Genomic DNA, 26,762 nt, shown 5'->3' on the forward strand with positions numbered 1-26,762 from the left:
AATCCCGTTGATTGGGTTGGGTCATTTCATCATCTGTGAATGATGTGGATTGCTGCTGCTGGTCAAGTGATCCGATACCTCTGTTGGGATTAGGATGTCGATTTGGTAAAGTGGGACCTCTATGTCCTCCTTGATTGTTGGAGTTGGAAAAGCTGGCTCGATTAGACCCATTGTTGGAGTGAGATTGTTGACTTCCACGGGTTGGATACAGACTTAGACCTCCATGAAACATTGATAAAAGAGTCTTGGGTGAAGTGAAGAAAAATATCGGGGATGGACATCAATCAGCACTGACTTTACATTATATTGTCATCACCCTGTGACATCCCACAGTGACACACAAGTCATCTTACAAAAACTCCCTTCTTACGAATAAAATTGGCACAGGGAGATTATGATATCAAAAGCAAGAAGTTGTTCAATAAAGATGGATTGCTTGAACCAAAAAATATCAATAGACTAATTACAATAATAAAACAACGAGATATCACTTGTTCTTTTTCTTTTGCTTTTCTTCCTTCCACTTCTGCAATCCAGCGTCAATGGCTTGACTCCACTGTTCTGGATTGACTGCTGCCACATCTATAGCAGATAACTTCCGGTGAAGTTCCGCTGAGTACAGAGACGCTGAGTTCAGGATATAGGATGGGTTTTGATTGTGAATAATCTGATGCAGTGGGATGGTTGTGTCTTGACGTTCCACTTGTTTGAATCGTGTGGAACCTATTGCGCACCCAGCGTCATGACAGTTATGCTGGACATTTAGCACTGTCTTGAGCTCCTTTCATCAAAAATATTTTGAAAAATGAGAATTGATGGACTTGAGTGGTTTAGTTCAAGTGAATTGACCTACTTTTGGCTCGAGAAAAACTGAAGTATTGCTTTTGACAATCTCACACATGGAATAAAACGGATGGATGTCTTTTCGATGACATTGTTTCATCTCAATCACACAAGCTGAGGGTTCCTTTCCTGCAGGCTTCCACATACTCGCAACTGATGCAATGAGTTCGTCAGATGATTGATTGCCTGGTTTAACCTGAAGAATGACATTGTCAATTAGACAGATAGCATCTGAAGGTACAAAAATTTTACAAACCCATAGAAAAGCACCGTCTTCAACCTTCTGGTCATTAGGTAAGATCAGCTGAGTAACACGCTCCCACTTGTCATTTTCATGACTTCCAGACAGGAATGTTGGAAGACCATCAGGCACGGTCTCAGGATTTTCGTTGCGTTGAACTGATTGGAGTCGAAATGATAGATGTGAGCATTTACATCTATCTCTGTCATAATTCAAAATTAAAGAATTAAAATACCTTTCACGCGAAAGCTTTTCTTCATGTTCCATGATGTATTCATGCCAAGCGAATGTTGTAGACGTTTGTTTTTTGCAAACAACTCCAAAACTTTATCCCCAGCTGAAACACGTTGATTGAGCTTTGGATCAAACCACGTCCCTCCCGAGATAATGTGAAGAATTAATAGATAGCTGTTGAAAGCATCTGCAATATCGCGTCCAGGTGCCTGCCGGTTTGAGTGAATTGAAGCCGCTCGTAAAACAGCATTAAAGCTTTCGAAAATCTCAGTAGCAAAGAGACATGAAGGTCCAAACCATTTGATTGAATGAGGTAAATGTGTGAGCATATGAAATTTTGGTTTATTTGTCCAGCGCGCATTTGATCCAACAAGACAGACTAGTAAGTTGTCAACTGCATTTTGGAGTTCAATCAAGTATTGGTCAATATCCGAAATCTTGTTTTGGAAAATGAATGAGGCCAAATGAATAAGAGCGCTCCAAAAATCTCGTTTTTCTTTACCGATTTCCTCAAACAGCACAAAGGGGATAGCTTGCATGATTATTCGATACTCCTTTCCAACAAGACTTTTATAATATTTGATCAATGTTTCCGGGATAATCGGTGGTATATTCAAGCCTTTTGTATCAAAAGATTCCCATCGAGCGGATATAGCAGAGTGCCGAGTTGTACCGGGCTTGAGAGGCGAGAGCTCGGTCATCAATTCTTGCCACGGATACTTCGCCACTCCCAAAAGATAGACATGAAGTGCCTCAACTGGTGTATCGTGGTGCCCGTTGAAACCTACATAAGATTTGGTTCAATTTAGCATTCATAGAAATTAGAATAAAGGAAGTAATTCATTACCGGGTAGCCGAAGGAATGGATTATAAACCCTTGAGCCTAGTTCTAAATCGAGATCTTGCCAAAATGCATGAGCATCGTTAGGACTCTTGGTTTCAAAGACTTGTACAACTTTATTCATCAACTTTTCATTCAGCGTATCACGAATCCCATGTAAACGACGAGCTTTTGTAATTTGATCTTTTGCACGTAAATCACTACCTATTTTCCAGATTTCTGCGGTTAAGGATTGTGTCTCCTTCCAATCACGAAATGCAAGAGAGTGCTGTAAAGTTTGAAACAAAGATTAGTTGATTGTGAACTGTCTTTGGTAAGAAATAATCGTTTCAACAATTCACGCACATGCTCAAAATTCTCATCAAGACCTACAAATTTTTGAACATAAGACGTAGTTGTCTTTTTGTCTTTGGTATCCACTCGAAGATTGCATATTCGACATGGGGTAAGAGTGATTCCCGGATTGATACAATTACATATTTCGGCGTGCATCGGCGAATCTCCAAGGTAGCATAGTACTACAACCATTACTAAAACCTCAGCGTCAACTTCTCCATCGTATGCTGAGAAGCCTTCAGTCGCAAGAGCACTATAAAGATGATGATAGAAAATTTCAAAATTCTATTTCAAGAAATAATCAAATTTAAAATAACCAAACTCACGTAAGCTCATCAACAATCGGTTCACCAAGTTCAAGTGCACTTGCAACATTTGAAGTAGCAGCATAATGAATATTATAATCTTGATTTGATAACTTTGTTGGTAAACCACTCAGAGTATAATAGAACGACATATGACAGTTATACTTTTTTGATTTATTTCCTGATGTATCGTCTGAGTATAAGGTGATGGGGATGTGGCGAATCAATCTCCCGTTATCCTTCTTTCTCCATGGATTTTCAATCGGAATTGTTAGGAGTCCATCGGGGCTTGATTCTAGAAAGATAGAAAAAACAAATTATAATTTGTCCTGTTCAACAAAGAGCTTTAGAAGACTCACGATACATAAAAGGTCCACATATATCCTTAAGCTTGATGTGATTTGGACCCGGTAACTCTATTGAAGCAAGTGGACGCCAGAAATCATTCACATTGATAGTAAAAAGTAATGTAGAGGAGAATTCGGGCTCGGCGTAAATAGCAATATCAAGACCTCGACCGTCGATTTTTTTCACGATTGTTGCCTTCAAACATTTTGAAAAATAATTATCACCATCTTTATAAAAGAAGATTGGAACAAAGAGTTCGAACTCGGCTGAAGAAAGAAGTTGAAGTGGTTCATAGATATAGAAATGACCACGTCGAGTTTCAATCATTGGTGTACGATATTCTTTTTTGAAGCCTTCTCTCCACTTCTTAGATTGTGATAGTCGATTTATTGGGGTGTTTGTCGCAAGCTCAGGAATTGTAATTAAATGAGGTCTGACGTGCGGATTTGCCAAGTTCTATCAAACATGAATTTATTCAATCAGTACCAAGTTTTTCTGAAACATCCAAACTGAAATACTCACCAGAGTAATTGCTTCTTTGATTGGTAACACAAAGCACGGATTTCCTAGCGCACTCTGTGTCTTTGTAACTGTCAACCCCATCTTATTTTTTAGATCCTTTCTCAAGTTACGTAGCGTGGCCCAGACGGGTAGATTGATGTGACATATAGCAAAGATATCTCTAATCTTGTTGTATTGCTCACGGGACATCACATGACGAGTAGTGCCTAGAAGTAGCATCCCAATCAGATTCTTTGAATAATTTATAGAATGTGTCAGTGAAACTAAAAATGTAGAGTGAATGCTGATGTGAAAGTGATGTCAATGAGGTCTTTGAACATACCTCCTTCTTCTTAAAAGGATACCATTCATCGGATTCATAATCATCCTGTTCTCTATCATCTTTTTCATACTCGACTTCATCTTCCTGTTCCTCCAGTCCTGTATCATCACCAGCTAAGCCATGATTAATATCATCCTCATCTGGACCGAGTCCGATATTGTAAAGAGCATCCCAGATCAAGTCTGGCCTTTCTTCAACAACAGACTCGACTTCAATTTCAACATCAGCTGGGTTCTCAAAGAGACCCGAGTCATCTTGATCCCATATCGAGATTGAATTTGAGCGGGTGGGTGGAGGTGCTTCATCCTCAGGTGGAAATTGTTCAGTGTCGTTATCACTGGTCCAATCCATTGCTCCAGCGACGCCAGATCCCGATATCGTACTAGAAAGAGCCGGATTCAAACTCGTCATCCCCGCTTGACGCTCCAGAAACTTGGCCACCATGGCTTTGTGGTGTGGCCGCTTAGCATGGTCTTCGTAGGATTTAAAACTTTTTCGTGCACAAACTATACATCTGTACTCTGGCTTCTTAGGGTCTTCGGACACGTCTTCAAAGTCTATAAAAAAGAAAAAAATCAGCCTCTGTACTTGTCTAAAATAGAAGTCGAAGACAACAAGACCTACATTCAGCTACAATTGGGTACTGGTGTGGGGCAGACATCACAATGATATAGTAAGATGATGATCGATCAAAATCGAAGAAAAATGCTCAAAGAGGATACTTCAAGTCGTTTCAAGATAGGATATTAGATTTTTCTCGATGCCAAGTCCAAAGGGCTCACAGTAAGTTTGAACCCTTTCCCCTCTGTATCTTTCCTGTCAAACTTTGCTGACGTTCTGGCAGCTGTTCCATTTTTATTACTCGTCCTCCAAAAGACAAACTGAAGCCAGGTTTGAATTTTTACGCACAAGGCCGAAATCAAGCTCTCTTTGTGCTCATCACCTGGAGTAAAGTTGATACCGATGTATATCAATTACGGCGGATTTAATGAGCCAGGTCATGTCTCGAGGTGACCATGGCTTCCATCATCAATTGATGATGGAAAGATTCCATGGCCATGGAGTCTGGCCATTGGAATCGATACCGAGCTTTCGGCCGTCTGTTTGACCGTCTCAAGGCCAGCTTTTTGAACGTTTCGAAAGCTGGCCGAAAGCTCGGTTTTGGGCTATCTTTTGACAGCCATAAGGCTGATCGATTTACCGCCACATCGACCAGCCAAACGACTGGCTTTTTCCAAGCCGAAAGCTCAGGTTTCGGCCAGAAATCAGCCGGTCTCACCCGACCGTCAAGATCTGACCGAAACTTCAGCTTTCGGCCAGCGTTTGACCGAATTTCAGACACGACGACTTTTCAGCTCAGCTTTTGGCTCTTCGATTGCCCCGTGGTGTAAGACCTCGAGGTCCTGTCTCCATTAGATCCTGCATGATCTTTCCCAAAGCTGAGACAACGGTTCTTGGCATGATCAGGTCAGACGCGTGATATACCAATCATGACTGGCTGCTAAGCCAAGCCCGTTGACCTCAGACGCGTGGTAGATGGCCCCGCTAGTCCATGGACACGGGCAACCTACCTCGTGCCTCGTCCGGGTGCCATATCAAACATACAAGGATCAATTACCCTGTCCAAGACGAGCTTTCAGGAAATGAATGTCCACTTGACCTTCCGAGCCAACTGTTAGGGCGTCTTCGATCACTTAGTTGAGTTTGATAGTGACCAAGCTATGATAGCTCGCATGGTTTTTGACTAACACCATTGAGCACAAATTATTGAGAATATTTATTGATGTCGTCCTGATGCCTATTGTCGATAGGGAGACGTGCTTTGAGGCAACCACCCCGACTGAAAGGCCTTTGTGAGCCACGGAACTCAATCTGGCACCTCAGTTGAGAGTCTGCGCAATGAAGTCCATCATCCTGGATCTTTGCCTACCAACTCTCGATGACAGCTCCCATGATTTCAACAGCTTGCGCAAATCACGGCCAATCAGTAATTATGTGCATGTCTAAACTGTGAACAAAGCAAGTTGGGAGGCTGGTCAGCGGTGAGTTTGATGATTGACCACCTCTGAAGGGCTTCCTTTTGCCTATAAAGGGCTCTGGTTGAGACTCAAAACCCACATCTCCGCCAATCGTCTTCTGATATTACTTCTCTGGAAATGAACCTGGAGGTCATCGAGTTATCAAAACATCAAATTATGAAGTAATTCAATATCTTGTCACTCACTCTTACGCTCAATCACTCTGTCATATGATTTTTCTTTAGACACCCTTTGTATCCTCCAAGATAAAATCAGGATATCCTAAATTTATTCCTCAATACAATATCCTCACTAAGGAACTCCAAAAACCCAACACGTATTTATATGGTCAGTTTTCAAGAGTTTTACAAATCAATTCCCGGGAGTGCTAATACTATACCAACGTGTACTAGAGGGGAACTGCAGAAGTGTCACAACAACACTAACACCGCGGGAAGCATTATGTCCGAGACCCAATTGAGCAAAGTTGCGGTGTCCGAGTTCACAATAAGTCTCAAATTTGGATTGAAACCTATTAAAATCCAAGGTCCCCCCCTTGCCTTTAATAGGTTTCAATCCAAAAATTGAGACTTATTGCGGACTCGGACACCGCAACTTTGCTCAATCGGGTCTCGGACATAATGATTCCCGCGGTGTAATTACCCTATATGCTATGATGACGGTAAATAAATGACAACTATGCAGTGCTTATCTGTGGTCAAACTTGCAGACTTTCAATCTCCTCTTTGTCTCACTTGACTTTATTCCTTGCTATTCATTTTTCTCTTACTTTGTTTCCCACTTATCTTTCTTCTTGGATAGATGTGTCATGTTTAATTTCATTGATCATTGCTGTGATTGACCAACTCCCGTGGCGCGGGACACTTGTCACCTATTGCTTCCTCATCATGTTCCTTGTTATGTTGGGCTCCCTATTGCACAAATCGCCGTTTTACTTCGTCTCGCGTTTATCTCCATTTCACCCCATTTTGTTTTCAGACTGGACACATTCATCACCACAGAAAACTAAGGGCGGATTTGGTACAAATCAGATTCACAGCAATCATAGATTTACATAGTAAACCAAAGACATTCCACAACATCCCCATCAGTCAATAACAATTACCAAGGATTACCAACAACTATTATTTAATGATTTGTGTTGTACCGAGCTGTTCTGGCGCTATAGTTGAGCCTCGTAGCCAGACCTTGAGATGTGTCATGGAACTAGACAACTTGTGCAGAGGAAACTGGAGAAATTAAAAAATGGAAAAATGGAAACACGAAAGAAAAATGCCAAGAAAATGACAAAATCGAGGAATTCAAGAACATGCTGGTGCAATTTGGAGAGCATGTTAGTATCTTGATCGTATCACGTGAGGGTACGTAGAAGGAATTTTTAGGATAAAAGGGTTGAAAAAATACATGGTCATTCGGCATCAAGGTACCAAGAGACTTTGCTAAGTTTACATTTTTTGTTTCGATTGATTTTGGGTTCTGCTGATGCGAAGGATTAATTCATACTGTGGTTCACTTGTTTGTCTTCTCTCAGACTTCGGCAATAATGTGACTGAAAGTGACTGAAGCATTCAAGCTTACTCACTTATCGATCCCACATTGTATTGAAATACCTACAATTACAATGTTGTCGTGATGTGAATGATAAGCCTAGACTTGGCCTTGAGAATTTCTCCAAGACCGACCCCCAAGAGAATATTGGGCCTCAAACTTATTTAAGTCCCACCTAGTCCCACGGTGCTTCTAGCATGTGCGCTCGCTTGAGTACTTAAGTTTACTTGGCGAGTGGCACCTCATGAGCCATGACTCATATTGTTCAAACCTGAGGTTTTTGAATCTGTTCAAACCTGTTCAAACTTGAGGAACACTCACACTATGTAAGTAAGTTCAAGTCCCGCGTGAGTTTGCATAGAAATGTGTCACGATGGCTTAGGGTCCGGACTGTCAAAGAGTAAGAGGAGTCTGACGGAAGCCGAGGTCGCAGGCTGCTCAGAGGTACATAAGTTTGATGATTGACGGCCTCCGACAGACTGAAGCCTAAGGGCTTCCTGTTTCCTATAAAAAGGGCTCCGATTGAGGCCTGAAATCCGCATAATCAAATTATGTCACTTCTTCGCAAATAAACTCAAAACTCAACTTTGTAAGTATCACCGTGTTATTTCACCCACTCTTACAATCAATCACTTACCCTGACCTGCGATATTTCTCTGGCCCCCTTTTATTTCCTCTAGAATAAGCTTGTCACTTGATATTTCCTCACAAAGCAACTTCGATAAACCAAAACATATAAAGATGGTCAGTTTTCAGAAATTTCACCAAACATTTTTGATGAGGCGCAAATATTGACGTGAAACTATGATGTTGAGTCGTCCTAGATGGCTGAAAATTGTCACAGACTCCTCTTGGTATCTCTGGTCTTCCTCGCAATGATCGTACCAAATATAAAAGGGGAAATGCCAACGCCTGGCGTAGCCTACTGCCAGAACCGGCAGGGTGTCCCAAATCCACCATGCACTGTTGCAGGCTCCACTGTGACATGCTACGTTGGCGAATTGATACCAGTATGTTCTGCAGGGGAGTTAAGAACATGTAATAGCAGCAATAATAAACCTGTATGTGGGTAGATTGGGATTTCGGATTTCGACTCAGAATTCTCAGACACCAGCTGAGAATATACCTGAATCACGCACAACACTGTTAGCCCAATGTGCGATGAATAAGCAGTTATAGGATCTTTTTCGTAGTAATTGTCAAATGCAGGATAATAACTTGTTTTCATGTATCATGTTCGCGTTATTCTTTTATCTTTCGCGTCAATCGCATTGTCATCTTCGATACCTTCATGTTGAATGTTCAATGCGATGACATACACTTCATGCTCGCACCTGATGTCCCGAAGCCTTGTAGCGCCACGACTTCGAGAATGGCGAGGCCTAGGGCATGCATCACGCCCTGGCCCACGCCCTGGGTCCCTGCAGAGCACCTCAGGGCTATTGATTCAACTGATAAAAAGAAGGCTTTGATAAGCTACTTCTGCACAACCAACACAATCTAAGTAAAGGTCTTCTGACTTACAACACCAAATAAGTTATTAGAAAGGAAATATAAAGAAAGGTTAAGAACCATAAAGATGTATCTATAGGCAGGTTGAGAATAGTGGATTAGATGTGTTAGCTGAAGTTATCTCAAGCTTTGATAATTGATCTTTGGACAAGAGCAAGAGACATAAGCTACACAAATAGAAAAGGAAACATAAAATAGGAAAACATAACATAAAGATAAACTTAACAAAGTCCCATGCTTGCACATCCTCGCAAGGCATCAAGCAAGGGACTTACGCCAAATGTGTATGGTCCATAACCTCAGAGATTTGGGTTTGGCAGGGAGCTTGCTTCAAGTCCTTATACCTTTTTCCACACCAAGGATTTGGAGATAGTCCAAAGGAAAAAGTTGAGCGCCTGCCTCTTACGCATAATGTACATATTTTTTTCCTGGAGGAAAGTGCTGCCCTCTTGCCTAAAATGTGCATCAAATATTGGCTCTTAACAGAGGATTACACATGTAACCTCTCTCTCAAGTCCAAATTTGCTGCTAAGACCCAATCTTTGAAGCACATTTTTGGCAAGAAGGGATTAACTTCCTCGGGAAAAAAATTGTAGTCTCAGTGCAAGATATCAGCGCACAAGTTCTCTTTGTGGACTATATAGGAGACTGTCTCATCCCATAAGAATCACACCTACCTTTGGTTTTGTTTTTTCTGTTTAACCATCAACTGGCTTTATTTGCCCAAAGGACGTACCCACATATGGCAATACGCATGGTCCACTCAATTTACTTTGTACCTTCTTGATCTGTACCCACGGTGACAAAGCTGTACCTCTGTAAAAAGGTCCTAGTCATGAACAGATGTTGTGTTTCTTCCTTTGTCCTGATGCAGTTGATTGACACCCTTGATGTGTGGATTGAAATGAATGTCATCTGACTCTGTTTCTTTTGAAACAATTGCCTTGCTCTGTCTAGTGATAATGATCAATCTAGGAAGGCACACCTAGTAGAGAGTGACAGTGTGCAGGAAATACCTGATAGCACTGGTACAGTTGTGATCACCAAAGCTCTCTGACTGGTTTGGCCGGGGCCGGCCCCGGTCCGACTGGTCAGGGGGTTCCAATAACACCTACTTTCACCAAAACAATCGAAAATTTGGTGGTTTTCACCAATTTTGACCAAACTTTTGTATTTTTTGTGGGTTTTTATGCCATAAATCTGACTTAACTATGATGTTAAGTACATAGCGAGTTATGTAAAGCCATGAAATCTGCCTGTATTAGGCTTGCATCAGGCTCAAATCAGCCCGCGGTCCGACTGGTCAGGGTCTTAGATCAATTTCTTTTTGCAAAAGTGGCCGTACAGGTTCATGAGTACCACTTCTTGGTTCCTCTACACCTGAACAGTCCAAAAATGGGCTTTTCAAGAAATATCATGGCATAAAAAATACCAAAGTACCGGGTCAACTGCCCCAATTGTTCTTGCAGGGAGCCAGTCAGAGGGCTTTGGTGATAACAACTGTAGAGGTGTTCCTAGAATGTTGCCTTACACCAATTCAGGCAGAAATTTCAACTGCCAGTGGCCAAAAGATTATGTGGTTTGTGAATTGAACGTCCCCATGTGGATGAAGCTGGTAGGAGAATGCAAGATTGAAGATGATGTTGAAGAAGTTTTAAAAGGTATCCAATATGGCTTTCATCAGGGCATCCCTAACCACACTTTAGGAACCAGACGCTGGTATACACCGAAAAACCATGAGTCCAACCTGGTAGCCGCAGAGAAGATCACCTGCAATACACTCTCCAAGGAGAAAATAGAAGGCCAAATTTATGGCCCGTTTACCCACGAAGAGGGTTTCTAAAAAATCAGCTTCGTCGAGCCCTATGGGTAGTGTGACCAATGGAGATGGGTCATTTAGGGTCATAAATGACCTGTTGTTCCCACATGATGATCCTGAGACTCCTTCCGTCAATAGTTTCATAGATAAAGATGATTTCAAAACTAACTGGGATGATTTTAAAGTTGTCATCCACTTCTTCAAGGTTGATAAGGGAAAGCTTCAAGCCGCAATCCATGACTGGGAGAAGGCTTATCTTCAGATAGCTATCCTGATCTCTCAATGGAAGTTTATAATGCTCATGGACTTACACAATTGGATGTGGATAGATACACGTATTCAGTTTCGTGGTGTAACGGGATGTGGGGTGTTTGGAAGACCTGCGGACCTTCGGAGAAAAATCGTGGTCATAGTTTTTGGTCTTGAGACCCCCTTCCACTGGGTCAATGACAACTTACTCATTAAAGAAATTGGTAATCCCACAACCATAGCTGACATTGTAAACTTGAGTAATGAAATGGGGGTTGTGTCAAATCCCAAAAAATTCCATGAATTTGCCAAAGAACAGTGTTACATTGGCTTCATTTGGAACATTGCAGAACACATTGTACACATTCCTGCAGATAAATTCTAACAAAGAAAAAACAAGGTTGACAGGTTCCTAGTTGTTGGGGAATCTTTCAACCTCAAGAGGGCAGAAAAGCTGATTGGAAGATTAGTACACACTACTTATATTATCCCCAATTTGAAATGTTATATGCCGGCGGTCCATAGGTGGAAGGCTGAGTGGAAAGTGCCATCAGAAAAGCAAAAGGTCCCTAACAATGTACAGGAAGATCTCCTTGAGTGGCAATTGATGTTAGACTCCTTTGAATCTTGACATATTATTCCAGTTGGAGTCCCGATTGATATGGATTGGGTGGGAGATGCATCGTCTACCGGGATTGGGGTCCTTATTGGAAAGAAATGGGCAGAGTTTACACCGGTAAGCGGATGGAATACAATTGTGACACCCAGAGGGAAGCAAAATTTGGCCTGGGTGGAGACAGTCGCAATCAGATTTGGAATGATAGTGATTAGCAAATTGGTAGACGTAGGAGCACAAATGGTTAAAGTACTTACTGATAATACTACCTCTGAATCAGTGGTGGAAAAAAGACGGTCAGGAGACCACGCCGTAAACAAGGAGTGGAAAGCTATTCAAAAGCTCCTTGTAAACCTGCACTGTGATATAGTGGCTGAGAGGGTTGCAACTGGCGACAATCTTGCCAACTTGTTGTCTAGAGGCACAGATGTTAGAGATATCAATGACCGTGTTGTAATTGAGGTACCTACTGACTTGAAGTTTGTGGTGAAACAAGTTTTGTGATGACACAATGAAACATTACGCTGCCATCCCCTCTGACAATACCTGTGCCGGGGGTAACCGTACCATGATGTTTTTTCTCTCAAGTCCCTACCTTCCTTCCTTGGGTAAAACACTGGTTAAGTCTCATACCCACACATCAGCAACTATCACAAGATACCAATTTTGGTCTTCCAATAACACCCCTTTGTTTGATAGAGTTCTAATGGAGTTCCTCAGGGGAGTAGATGGAGTTGAGAGGTCTGATAGTGATCCAGTACAATTGTATATGTTGAAAGCTGAAAGTTGGTCTCCTGCAACACTCAAACATTATAACGCGGGGGTGTCAAAACTGGTAGCCTTTTTGATTGAAAAGAACATACCACAAACCCTTCTGTTAGCCATTGATCCAGTTGTTCTATCCAATTTTGTCGTTTGGGCTGGACCAAAGCTAGACCCAAACTTACGAGATCCCCTCTCCCCGCCAATCAAATACAACACAATCTGTACATACCTGTCCGGAATCAAGGTGTGGCACACCTTCCATGACCACGATTACCCACATAAATCCACACCTAAAGTTGAGGCGATCTTGAGAGCCGCCAAGAAGTTGGAGCTGATGCAAGAACCGAAGGCTGCAAAGAATCCAGTGATGTTACGACACTTTTTCGGACTGTGTGAAACCTTGGCAAACAATGATCATGAGAGTCAAGTAGCCTATACAGTGGCTCTTGTGGCCTTTTGGGGTATGGCACGACTCAGGGAGCTGGTGAAAGCAAACTGTACCTTGGACCAAGTTAAAGTTAATGATGGGATTTTGGTTCCGGCACTCCATGTCTTTCTCTCTCCAAGGGAAGATAGTGGATGAGGGAAGAAAGGGTTTTGAGGTAATCTTGCAACCCTTCAAGTGACTGTCTCTAAGGTAATTGTGGTAGCCAGCCTTGCTCCTGCTAGCGCAAGGGTGAGGCTGGCGAGCTTTGGCAGGAACCTAGAGTTTCTCTACGGCGCTTCTGAGAGGAGTTTAAGTAAACTCACGAAAGTGCACGAAAGAGAGAGAGTCACCACAAGACGGGTAAGAGACCCTTAGAACCAAGGGAGGGTGGGCATGTAATGATGTGGGTTTGAAAAAGGGGGGAATACCCGTAGGAAAAGCTCCTCTGAAGCGGGAGAAAGGATGTGAGGACCAAACTCGGAAGGGAAGTGGAGGAAGAAGGATGAGTTCACATTCTCTTCTGAGGAGGGGGAGTGAGAACTCACGGTAACTTCTCACGGCCGTGCCTGAAGATGTAATTCAGGGCAATGCTGGATAGGCAGCTGAGAGCTGATGTGAGCCGCTCAGAGCAATGTCCGCGTGATCACAGGCGTGCCTGATCATGCGGGGAGCTTTCCGGTCTGTGACATGGACTGGATTAATTCCTAGTCCCATCATCACTAATCTACCAATAATTACTTGAAGATAAGAATTTTTGCGGAAAAAACGGTGGCTGTTGGAGAAGTCCAAGAGATTCATTGTCAAACTCAGAACATGTTGCTAGACCCAGTCAGTGCCATTCCAAAACTGATCTCACAGATGAAGACAACGGACGACAAACCTTTATTTTCTTATCTCAAAGGCACGCAATGTGTAACACTGACTAAAGCACGGTTTCGGCAGATATTCTCTGATGTGTGGAAGAAACATAGCCAAACTCAGCTTACATGACATTTTTTCCGTGTTGGCAAAGCATCCCTTCGGTGGAATCTGAATCATCCTTTGGAAGAAATTGCTGCCGTGGGAAGGTGGAGATGTAAGGCTTATAAACTGTACATAAGAGAGTACAGCAACATCAAGTTACTAAATACTGTCAGATTTTTAGAGAACATCCAATATAAGTGATGGTTTTAAGATAATTGGTAATTTGAAATAGTACACTCAACTTTTCTCTGAGATTAGGAAGAGCCCTTGGGTGGGCTCATATGCCTTTGGGGGGCTGAATTGACACAGGCCACAGTGGATGGGCAATCACAGGCTCAGGACTGTGTCCAGAGTCGCGGGGAAGCACTCACCCATCTACTTGCCTGGTGATCCTACCTCCCTCTGGCCCTACCGGGTCAGAGGCCCCCCCAAGAAACCTAAAGAGTTCTTGTAATCAAATTCTTTGGGTTTGCCTAGGACAAACCTAATGTACACTACTAGTGTACATTAACAGTAGAATGGGTAGAGATCATGAGAAATAAACAATTAGTAACAAATGATAACTAACTAAAAAAAAGTTGATAAGATAAAACCTCCCTTTGCGACATATTACAAGTTAAAGAGTGAATGATGTGTTGAGGGTGAAATGCATTTAGAAATGCAAAAGAGTTTTGTGGTAGGGCTATGGTTTCTTGGAGGAGGTGGCAATGGATTTATAAATGAAAAAGAGGGTTTGTGGTAGGGCTATGGTTGTTTGATTTTTTTTCACACCTAAATATAATATTTTATCATTATGGGAGATGTTATTGTCTCTTGAAAGTTGTTGATGACATGTTTTTCTCAACTATTTCTGTCTCTCTGATTTTCCCTTATATGTTTCCTCTTGCTCTTCATTTCTGTTTCTCTTGCATATTTTCTTGTGTTTTCTTTGTGTGTTGTGCTGAGACTGTTTAAACTATCTATTTAAATTTGTTTGTCCCTTGTTAATGATCTTTTGCAGGACCCTGGTATTCCCAACGCAGCCACAGTTACTGTACAGGTAAAGTATTGTCAATACTAGTACAGTACCTGGCTTTTTGGATACTACAAATGAAGGTACTTGGTACAGTACCTTGCACCAGGTACAGTACTCCGTACAGTACCTACAATCACTGGGCAAATGTAGTATTTTTCCCAAGTGAAAAATGATTGACCTGAAGGACAAACAAAATTGAAAAAGGTGGAATTCTGCATTCATTCTTCATGTGCATTAACACTGCATTTTTCTGCATTGATGCTGCATTTTTTTCATTAATGGCGCATTAATGGTGCATTTTTATGCATTAACATAGCATTTTTAATCATTTTTGACATTAATTCTAATCATTTTGCATAGCCGAAAAATACTACATCTGTGCAGTGAATCTAGGTACCGTAAAAAATGCCCAGCAGTAAAGTAACTTTATGTTCTGCTGGGTGCTGTACTATACTGGTATCTCAGGTTTGCAGATAGGTACTGTACTTTACTGTACCTATGGCAGGTACTGCCCAGTATCTCACCGTACCTTGAGTTGGTACCTGGCACATTGGGTGTTGTATTGAAAGGCTTGAGAAATGATAAATAAGTTGCTTATTTATACATAAATCATTGATTAGGTAATAAATATCAGTAGAGAGTGAAACTGAAAACAAACATACTACTATAGTGCTGGGAGGAAAAGGGATTGATCAAGAAAATAAAAAATACAGGTACTGTTGACTACTATACCGGTATAGTACCTATACTTTAGGTACTGGCAGGGCCGGTACCGGTATTGTACCTTCCGTGGCGGTACTGTACTTGGTACAGTACCTATACTAAAATTTCAAAAATATTTGCCCTCCAGTACAGTAGTGCCCACCTAGGTACAATACTGGCAGGTACTGTACCGGGAAAATCAGGTACTATGCTGTACTTTACCAATACTGGTACAGTAACTGTGGCTGAGTTGGTATTCCCCTAATAAGGGTAGTCACATAAAAATGTTCATTTTGCGCTCCCTTGGGTATTCTACATGATGGGTTTACATCTTTTTGTACAGCCATTTCAACAAAGACTGACTTTTTTGAAAATCTTGTCAAGCTGAAAACCCCGGGTTTTTTCTCTCACTTGGTTTGGTCCCCCACTGATTGGAAGAATACAGAAAAGAAATAGACTTGTGATCAAGTTTTTTCTCCAGCTTTACCCGCTGCAGATACAACTTTCTCCAACAACAGTTGTCAGTCTTTCTTGAAACGGCTGTACATACACCACATGAAGTCCAGAAACCTTCTGGAGTAGTTGTGCAAAATGATTTCAAAAACTTTCCAAGCTTTAAGCAATGGGTTTCAATAGGAATTGGACTTGACAGTTTTGTCAAGACGGGGCCACACATGAGAGCTCAAAATAAACATTTCATGTGACTAAGGGGCATACCAGGGTCCTTATTTTGCTTCATCATTGTCATGTTTGTGCTCTTTTTATGTCTCTCTTGCTATTTTCTGATGTTTGTCTCTCTTTGCTCAATTGTTATGTTACTCTTTGTTTTTGGTCATTTTCTTCCACTTCAGTTCTTCCATTTCTTCTTTTGTGTAAATATTAACCTTTCTTTGTGACAACAATGTTAATCAATTCAAGTTTGTAATAACATTTATGCACACAAAGAATTTGCACTGGATTTCTTTGGTGCAAAATTCATGTACGAAACTAACTTCGGTGTTAGACTGCAGTGTCAAAGTACAAAATTACAAGGCTCTCACATTTTTGCACTGATTTTTTTACACAGATTTCTTTTGTCTAAAAAATCAATACAAAGTAAAATCAACAGCCGACCTCAAGAGATCTACACCAAATGATTTACAATGAGCATTCTAACACCAATTAAATAAAATTACAAAAAGGGGATGCATTGAGATTTTTACATCAAGTTTTTGTACATCAAAAAAGTTGGTGTAAGATTCTCCCACCCAAATATTTATCCATCCATTAAAATCTATTCATGTTCCACTATTTCTCAGGGTTTGTCTTGTTTTATCTCATCCTCAAAACATGTCAATTGATGTTATTTCTTTTTTTTAAATTTCTTATCCCAACATAAACATTTGAAGTCTACTAGTTCATTAGACCCTTTGCCATGTAAAATTACAGTCTGTTTGGTTGCCTTTGACCTTGCAGGTTGACCAAGCCAAAATCACAGGTGTAAGATTTGAGGCAGTTTGAAGTGTACACTTGGAAATTTGTTGTTTGGTACAGAAGCCGCAGTCAACCTTTGAGGTGTCTACCTTGAGGTCGGCCAGCCAAATTTGTCAACCTACCAGGTTTGACGTTTTGATCAAATCTTGCAGGTTGACCTGGCTAGTCCCATAGACCTGAAAACAGGAGCGTGTGAATACATTGTGAGAAAAAAAAATATTGAAACATATTGAAACTTATTTTTTTGATCTCGCTCTGCCATGCCTCCAAAAATGACAAAGAGTACCCCAAAGGCGAGATGGTTGGGAGGCAATGAAGAGACAATGATTGGATTCTTGCTTACTGATAATCAGGTGGGATAAATGGCTGAATCCAGTTGGAAGATGTCAACATGGGAAGCTTGTGCAACAATCCTCCAAGGCACTGAGCCATGTGGAAGTCCAGTTAAAAACACTGATCATTGTCAAAATAAGTTCACAAAGGTATGTACCCTTTTGTGATGATACATATACTCACTGATCTAATTTTTGTTGTAGATCAAAGGGGACTTCTGTCTTGTGAAGGGACTGACCAAGTGCAGTGGCATGGGGTGGTGCCATGCAAGTCAAACTCTCAATATCTCACAAAAGGTGTGGGATGGACTGGTGAAAGAGAAATCAAGTTTAGCCAAGTGGGCCACCTTACCTTTTCCGCTGTTTGAAAAGATGCACATGCTCGCTGGAAAAATCATAGCCTCCCAAAGGGATACTTTTGATCCCACTCAACCGTCTCGGCCCGCTGTCAGCAGTACAATTGCCACCTTGGAAGCCGCGAGCGGTTTTGTCGACTCCAAAACTCTCCCTGATTTGCCTGATTTCACTCGATCTCAAGATTGTGAAGAAGAAGGAGATGGTGGAAGCTTGCAAGTGCGTGCTTAGGTGATGTTGTGTGTAGTGAGCTACATACTGACATCAACAATTGATTTTTGATCAATCCAGGATGGAATTGATCAGGAGCTTGCTCTCCAGGCAAGCCTAACCCAAAACCATCCGGCCACTATTGTTCAACAAAAACACTTGGTTAACAAAAACAACTCGGTTCTCAAATCAAATAAAAGATTGATGAGAGAGTCTGATCCCCTCACCTTGACCCTGATTTCCAAGCAAAGAAAAGGACAACAGCAGGGTGGAGTAGATGTGCTGACTGAATTTGGCGACAAAATTATCTCCAGCTTGAACTCTACAATTGAACCACCTTGTTCAACAGTGGACTCAATCAGCCTTGTTGCCATAGCAAAGATAGAGAATGATCAAGACATTGATCCACTGGGAAAGGCACAGATAATCACAATGTTTCTTCAACATCCAGCAATGGCTAATGGATATATGGTCATCAAAGACCTAAAACTTGCCAGGACAGTTTTATTTGAAATGCTTGAGCAGATGGCTAAAAAGTAAACAAATTACAAGATTTTTCATTCCATTGTTTTGGACAAGAAAATGTCTTACTGTCATTTTCAAAGAAGTTTTAATGATTATTTTTTGACATCCATAATTGATCATTGTTGTTTCAAAGAAAGTGTAGGCATAATAATCTTCTGAATAATATCTTCACTTTAACATTGCCTCCCTTGCCTTGCTACAGTCTCTTTCTGCCTTTGATAATCCTCCCACATCTGAGTTGCAATTTGATCACACCATTGGCTTGCTTCTGAATCATCCAGATCCAGATCTAATCTGTTTTCTTCATCATCGGATGCTGAGGGCTGCCAATTTGGGAGAGAGGTTGCAGAAAGATTGTTGAATTTGGGAAACTCTTCTGAATGTTCACCACAATCTTCAAGTCTTATGAAATTGTGGACTGCACACATTGCTGGCACAATTCTGACTTGAGTAACAAATGGAAAGTATGAACTATGATTCATCATCTCAAACCTTTTTTTGGTCACTCCAAAGTTCCGCTCAATAACCATCCAAGCACTTGAATGATGTAGATTGGAAAGCTCTTTCTTGTTAGCGGGCCTGAATTCAAAGAAGAAAGTAAAGCAATATCAGATACAATTCACACATAATGAAGAAAAAAAACAGACTCTTTATCTTCCAAGCAAGCCCATTCCTGTAGATGGTATTGAACCCTTCTGTAGGGGACCAAGCAGCTGCGGCTGAGGCTGAAGCCGGCATCTCCAAGGTAAAATCTCCCTTCAGGTATGACCAAGGATCTTCTACAACTATCTTCCCACATTGAGCTGTCAGGCATTGTTCCAGTATATCCCGACATTACATATTGAAACATCATGTTGAAGTTGCAAGCAACAAGAACATTTTGACTGATGTTTGATTTTTGATCACAGAATTGAGGTCAATCCTCCGGAGAGACATGTACAGGAAGATGTGTACCATCAATTGCTCCTATGCAGTTTTTGAAGTAAGGCATGAATTGATTATCTTGTTGGAGATGAAAAGGGAGTAATGTGTGGACAGCTGGCAGTTTGACTAAGCTCAGGTAGAATTTTGTGATCATTGATTGCATTAAGTACTTTGTGAAAGACACTGTGAGGGAATAATAACTCAGTGAGATGCCTGTGAGGAAGTAACAAGGAACACACTGTGAAACTGTGTCAGGTGATCTTTGGAATTGAAAAGCGACAAATCTCCTTTGTCGAGATACCTGAATTCCCGTGACAGTTTCTAGAAGTGAGTCTCAATCACTTCTTGTCACAATACCTGAAACACTAACCTGAATTCCCGTGACAGTTTCTAGAAGTGAGTCTCAATCACTTCTCGTCACAATACCTGAAAAACTAACCTATAAGGTTTGTTCAGGTCACAATATAAAATAAGGAAAAGGGTCGACGCGATAAGCTCAGTAAGATTCTTTTCCTTTCCGTAAGAAGACGGATATATTTCACCTGAATTCCCGTGACAGTTTCTAGAAGTGAGTCTCAATCACTTCTCGTCACAATACCTGAAACACTAACCTATATAGAACAAAAGATAGAAATAGACAAGTACAAAAAGAAACTACTTGTTAGATGAAGAGAATAGAAAGAATAGACCAATTGACTAAGTATCTGACTTATAAGGTTTGTTCAGGTCACAATATAAAATAAGGAAAAGGTTCGACACGATAGGTTCAGTAAGATCTAGCGTCGACAATGATTCAGATGAAAAAGAAAAAGATAACATCACAGTACAATAATTAGTAACAGCCATAGTGAAGATCAAACTAATGGAGAGTAGAGACTATTGATGATAATGTAGTGAAGGGGTTGAACTTACTCTTTTCCTTTCCGTAAGAAGACAGATAAAGGAAAAGAGTATTAGCGCGAAAAGGGGGAGGCGCAATTTAAATAGGGATCATTTAAGTTTAAGTCTGATATCTTAAGTTTGAATAAAACTACTGTATTTTAGTATGTAAAGTGATTTGATACTTAGAGTCTTATTCACCTTTCACCACGGCTGAAACCTAGGTACAAGAGACTGAGGTGTCTCTCAACAGCACTGTAAACATCATTCAACTTCCCCAATTTGGCAGAGGAAAATGATTAATAGTACAGTTTTTCATAAAAGAATCTAATACTGCACACCTGGGCCATTTCACCCACACTACATATGTGCAGCAAGCTAAGTCAATAGTTGTCTATCATGTACATACAGGTCTGCTCAGTTTTTTGCCCATCAGAATAAATAAATCACATGTTATACCACATGTAACTTTTTCGACTTTGAAATTTTTTTCCCAAAAATTCACTACATATAATTCTGTAGCTGCTCAGGCAATATTGTTGAAGCTATGTCTTAGTAACAGAAAGTGTGTTACATGCAGTTGAGTTGATGAGATCACACCAAAACATTGAGTCAGTGTATGTAGTCAATCTTTTGGAAGCTTTTTTCAATCTGAAAGAAGTTACAGCATGTATTACATATGAATAACTTGTCCTGATGAGCAGATAACTGAGCAGAACTGTATGTACATGATAACCACATATTCACTGAGCCTGCTACACATATGTAGTGTGGGTGTTATGGCTCAGGTGTGGAGTGATAGACCATTTTATGACAAATCATACTCCCAATCATTTTTCCCTGCCCACTTGGGGAACCCGAATAATGTCTGCAGTGCAGGAATCCCTCTTAAATCTTTTAACCCAAGTTTCCAGTGATGATCGTAAATAGAAATATTGCTACTTGCTTGCCCGTAGTCATGTTTCTAGTGTCTTCAATTAAACCTCGGTCTTCCAACACACCCACCAGTTTTTGAAAGATGTGTGGCTTCATGCCAAGTTGATCATAGAAACGCCGAGGATTTTGTGACTCTAATAACTCATCAAGCCATCCTTGGCCTGAGAGGATGGAGGTGTTGCGTGGAATAGGAGGCAATTGATATATATGGTTCATGTAGAAGTGTGCCGCACCAATAGAAGCCAACACAAAGATGTGTCGTTGGTGATGGGAAACAACTGAACACAAGGGAGGCATTGATCACAGCAAAAACAAGGGGATTGAAAACCCATGAGTTTTGAGGTCAAATCACTTCAAGTCGCGTGTACCAAACGCACTCTACCCTACTTGACGCCTTGTGGCTGACATGGTCTACCTGCGGATCCGCAGGTAGACGCCTCGCAAGTCTACACCTTCGAGGTTGAAGGCAACTGAACGGACTCTTAGCAACTGTTGAGATTTCATGTAGGGCACTTGGGATGTACTGTCCTCTATCAAACCAATATAAACTCCACATATAACACTTCATCAAAGGTGATATGTATATGCGACTTCATTGACCAGTAATCTTCTCTTTCTCCTTCTTACTACAATTCCTCTGAGGAGTGAGTAACAATTATATCCTTTGATTCTCTCCATCAATTTTTTTCCAGGAAGTCTCACAATCTGATCTTTCCCATTCCACACAAACCCTAAGTACTTTTCTTCCCACACCCAATCTTCAAAATATTCATTATTGGATTGAACTCCTAATTTATAGCCCACTTCAATTACATCATCCATTCATAGACCATCACCTTCCCTCCTGAAAAATATATTGTCATCTATCCAACAAAAACCCATTTCTACTTTCAACAGCAACATCACTACATGTTTCTTTCCGCATGTCATCCATCCACCTAAAAGTTCCACAGCCTGCAACTCCACCAAACAGTATGCTAGTGTTGATCCAAATAAAACCTACAAAGTCCTTTATTGTCAGAAATCACCACTGAGATTGGTGATTAGCCCCTTTCCTGTATGTCTTCTTCCAGTCAACTATAGCTAACCTCAAAGTGACTGTATGATGTGCTTTAAAATAAATTGCCACCACCTAAAAACCATACCAAGTAGTTGGAAATAGGTCCTTATCAACAAAGGAACTTACCAAAGGTACAGCATCAACATCTTTTTTGTAGAGTAAACACTGTATCAATTTATTATCAGAGTATTTTGAAATGATATCTTCTTCATCATTGTCAAAACCTTTTTCTTTGCCAGAGTTCCTATCATGCTCCCTACTTTTATCTTATCTCAAGGATACAATAGGTCATTGATAATGTGTAAAGATCCATCATTGTTAGTGACAATTCCCATTGGATTGGACCAGAAGAAACCAAAATGCTTAAACACATTTTCATGAGTGAATGGGCCTAGAATCCGACCTAATTTTCTTTCTTTGAATAAATTTTTCTTAATCTTGTCTTGGCCAAGGCTGACTTGTGCTTATCAGGTGTGAACCACCTTAACACTGGTGGGTTGTGTTGGGGAATACCTTGATCAAATCTCCATCAATTTACACTCTTCTAAGAGGATTTGCCACTCCTCAAGTTTCATAATTATTGAGAAAAGAAAACTATTCTATTTTACCTAGTACTAAAGACTGGAAGAGCATGAGGATGGGATGAAAGAAGTTGGAAATGAATGAGGAATGTTAGAGCTCCTCATTTCCAAATGGTTGGGGAGATATTGTGTGGTAGGCCCCAGTACCAACATACTACAAGTACTGGGTCTACAAGTTCTCAAGGATTGACATATAGAATTAGAGCTGTGGCCCGCACCCAAACCAGTCTGCCTGACCACATTTTCATGGTCCACATGGCCGGGCCTAGGGCCACAAGACCTAGCCTGGCGATGCCACAAAAGTCCCTATGGTCCCAACCAGGTTGGCATTGGATTTCTTGTCACCAAGCCTATTTTCTCTAAGGTGTACTAGTCTCTTATACAAACAAAATGCTATGTTAGTGTTACAGCCGTTTCAAGAAAGGTTGACAACTTTTTTTTGGAGACAGTTGTCTCCACAGCGGCTAAAACCAAAGACAAAACTTGATTACAGGTTTATTATTTTCTGTATTCTTCCAATTAGCAGAGAGACAAAATCCAGTGAGGGACAAAACCCGGCTTTTGCACATTGGCAAAATTTCAAAAAAATCAATCTTTGTTGAAACGGCTGTATATGCAATTAAGCCAAAAGCACTTTTAAAAAAAGCCTATTAATAAACAATGTTTGAATGAAAGCCAGCTGACATACAACTTGCCTGCCAGCTGATCATCACCCATTGCCCCTACCAACCCCTGAGTGAGCCAAGCTGTTTTTGGAAGCCATTGGGTCACATTATGTCCGGGTCTGGTTGTGAGGTTGGCCCTGAGTTTGCAGGTCCGGGCTACAGCCCCAGCACATCCCATCTGTTCATGGAATTAGACAGGTGGTGTTGTGCCTTTGGGCACCTGTTTGATTGATTCATCCCTCAAAACTCATAACAAACAACAAACTTGGCACAAAAATCTGTAAACAGCTGGACAAATCTTTTGTTTATCTGGAAACACAACACTGAAACAGATTATTAGGTTGAGATGTTATCTGTCCAAGTCAGATTGACATTTCCATACCTTATCTTTATTTGTCTCCAACAGTTTGGCTACAATCCATCCAGATAAGAAAAGATAGAAAATTTGAATCAACTTTCTTCAAGCATAATTTTCAAAATTGACATTACATTCCAATATTGTGGTAGTTTCCATGTTGGAAAGCTAAACAAAACAACATTGACAAAGATGATTTCAAAGTGATACTCGATCCATGTCAACTTTTTTTGTTGAATAAGTGACATGATTCCAAATTGATAAATCTGAGCCATTTGATTGAATTTGTTGATTGATTTTGTCTTGTAGTGTTATCAAGATAGCCTCAAAGTCAAGTTGAGCTTCAATTTCACTTGGAATACTAAAAGCCATCAATTGATGATCAAGTTCCTACAAAAATATAAATTAATGAAGCGGTTTTTCGTGGAGTATCCAACAAAATAAAGAAACTTACTTTTGATTGGGATCCCATCAAGGTAAAGTTGATCACTTTCAAATGAGCGTCTTGCCATACCCAATCAGCCCGCTTTGGAGTGACATATAGAAAGGGGTACCCTATCAACCATCCTGCGATTGTTACAGGATTTGAACCAAAACCATTCAGAAGCAGAAATGCATTGGTTATCGAATGATTTTGAATGTGACTGATCGAGTCTGAAAACCCCTCAGGTGGTTCTTCTTGCTGCGGGAATTTGAAGAAAACCAAATTCTCGGAAAGAGTCAATCAACTTAATGTCAAAAAATTAAAAAATTATCGAAAGTCAAATAAACAGAAACTCACAAGCCTAATCTGATTGGAACTTAGAGTAATAAACTTTAGGTTCAATCGAGCATCACAGTGGAGTACACTTCTTGAACAAATGAAAGTAGATTGAGAATGAATTTCAAAGATGATGGTTAGATTTGAAAAAAGTTCACCAACCTATATGCATATACGTAAACAGATAAGATAAAACAAAAAGGCAGTCAATCAGAACAGGGTATGTATACAACCTATAGAAAGGCGATTAAAAAATGTTAAAATCATTGACTTAACTTCTTTTAATTTGGAACTCAATAAACGAGATGAAGTTTCTGAAAATTGACAATGATCTATCAAACAACCTCTCCTAGAAATTCCCACACATGCGCAGAAAAATTGAGCTTGATAGAACACAAAAGACAAAAAGTTTCAAGTTTTGAGGAAAACGTACCTCAGTCCTAAAGTCACAGCCCAAATGTCACAACTAATTCTTTCAGTATGAGTCGATTTAAAATCGAGAAGAGGTAATAACAGTTGATGCAGTTTGAATAACAATGGATTCGATTTGAGAGTTGAAGCCATCGAATCTCTTGTTTCGAATTGCTCGTTCAAGATATTGTTTTCTTATGTATTTCGCCTCGAATAGATTTGACCCACAATTGCAATTGCAAATGAGGACTTCCAAGCGCAATTGTCTACTCGCGATCAACTCCTAAACCACCTTTCCTTAATTCGTGTCGCCTTTCGATAGCTCGTAGGTGTCTACACCACCGGGCGGTTTGGACCGCCTCAGGTCCGACCAGGGAGCCCAGCGGAGGGCGGCCCTCCCGTCTGCGGTGAAGGGCCGTCCTCAGGTCGACCTCACGCAGACCGCCCACAAATGGAACGCCTGAGGCGTCACGTGGTGGGCGTGGCGCGAAAAGCGCGCCTTTTGGGCGCGCCCAGGCGCAGGCGCGGGGGCGCGCCCGAAAAGTCGAAATATGGGGTGGGCGCGCCCCACAACCAGCTTTGAACTTTTTGTCAGTTCTTGGACTTTCTGACCCTTTTTCACACACCCATCACCTCCAATCATGCCAAAGGACACAACCAAGACATCATCCGAGTGGATTTCACCGACTTCAAGCTTTGGGAAAAGATGGACGGGTTTCCTTACACTGCAGACATTATTCGGGTTCCCCAAGTGGGCAGGGAAAAATGATTGGGAGTATGATTTGTCATAAAATGGTCTATCACTCCACACCTGAGCCATAACACCCACACTACATATGTGTAGCAGGCTCAGTGAATATGTGGTTATCATGTACATACAGTTCTGCTCAGTTATCTGCTCATCAGGACAAGTTATTCATATGTAATACATGCTGCAACTTCTTTCAGATTGAAAAAAGCTTCCAAAAGATTGACTACATACACTGACTCAATGTTTTGGTGTGATCTCATCAACTCAACTGCATGTAACACACTTTCTGTTACTAAGACATAGCTTCAACAATATTGCCTGAGCAGCTACAGAATTATATGTAGTGAATTTTTGGGAAAAAAATTTCAAAGTCGAAAAAGTTACATGTGGTATAACATGTGATTTATTTATTCTGATGGGCAAAAAACTGAGCAGACCTGTATGTACATGATAGACAACTATTGACTTAGCTTGCTGCACATATGTAGTGTGGGTGAAATGGCCCAGGTGTGCAGTATTAGATTCTTTTATGAAAAACTGTACTATTAATCATTTTCCCCTGCCAAATTGGGGAAGTTGAATGATGTTTACAGTGTTATGTCCAAAATCACTGTTTGACGTCACTTGTTTCAATAATTCCAATTCCAATGAGGCCTTTACAGATGTAATGGTGGTGGATTCTGAATCCAACAATGAATCATGGGATGAAAATGATCTCTTTGTTTGATTTTATATTTCTCACTCTTGTTTATCGAAGTATGCACAAGGAATTTGCAAGAAATGCTCATTTCTTCTCCCTTTCAACACTTTTCAAGGCTGTTTTATCAATTTTTTTGATCGTTTTTCAATTTTGCAGCCTCAAAAGGCGCGCCTTGGCGCCCCCACTACAGGCGCGCCTC

The 26,762-nt window shown here is 40.8% G+C and overlaps 2 protein-coding genes across 2 annotated transcripts; both read right to left on the reverse strand.

The window, feature by feature from the left end:
* Nucleotides 1-3,858: 3,858 nt before the first annotated feature.
* On the reverse strand, nt 3,859-4,653 carry MELLADRAFT_95449 (uncharacterized protein; the record flags this gene model as incomplete). The annotated part of the gene is made up of 3 exons (XM_007417949.1): nt 3,859-3,876; nt 3,993-4,549; nt 4,617-4,653. The coding sequence occupies 3 exons, from the start codon at nt 4,651-4,653 to the stop codon at nt 3,859-3,861; spliced, it is 612 nt and encodes a 203-aa protein (XP_007418011.1).
* Nucleotides 4,654-24,046: 19,393 nt separating this feature from the next.
* Nucleotides 24,047-25,265, reverse strand: MELLADRAFT_113287 (uncharacterized protein; the record flags this gene model as incomplete). The annotated part of the gene is made up of 6 exons (XM_007417969.1): nt 24,047-24,109; nt 24,167-24,331; nt 24,396-24,623; nt 24,723-24,863; nt 24,978-25,050; nt 25,135-25,265. 6 exons carry the CDS (start codon nt 25,263-25,265, stop codon nt 24,047-24,049), a joined length of 801 nt encoding a protein of 266 aa, XP_007418031.1.
* Nucleotides 25,266-26,762: the final 1,497 nt, after the last annotated feature.

This window comes from Melampsora larici-populina (assembly GCF_000204055.1).
Source record: "Melampsora larici-populina 98AG31 unplaced genomic scaffold MELLAscaffold_81, whole genome shotgun sequence".
Taxonomy (NCBI): domain Eukaryota; kingdom Fungi; phylum Basidiomycota; class Pucciniomycetes; order Pucciniales; family Melampsoraceae; genus Melampsora; species Melampsora laricis-populina.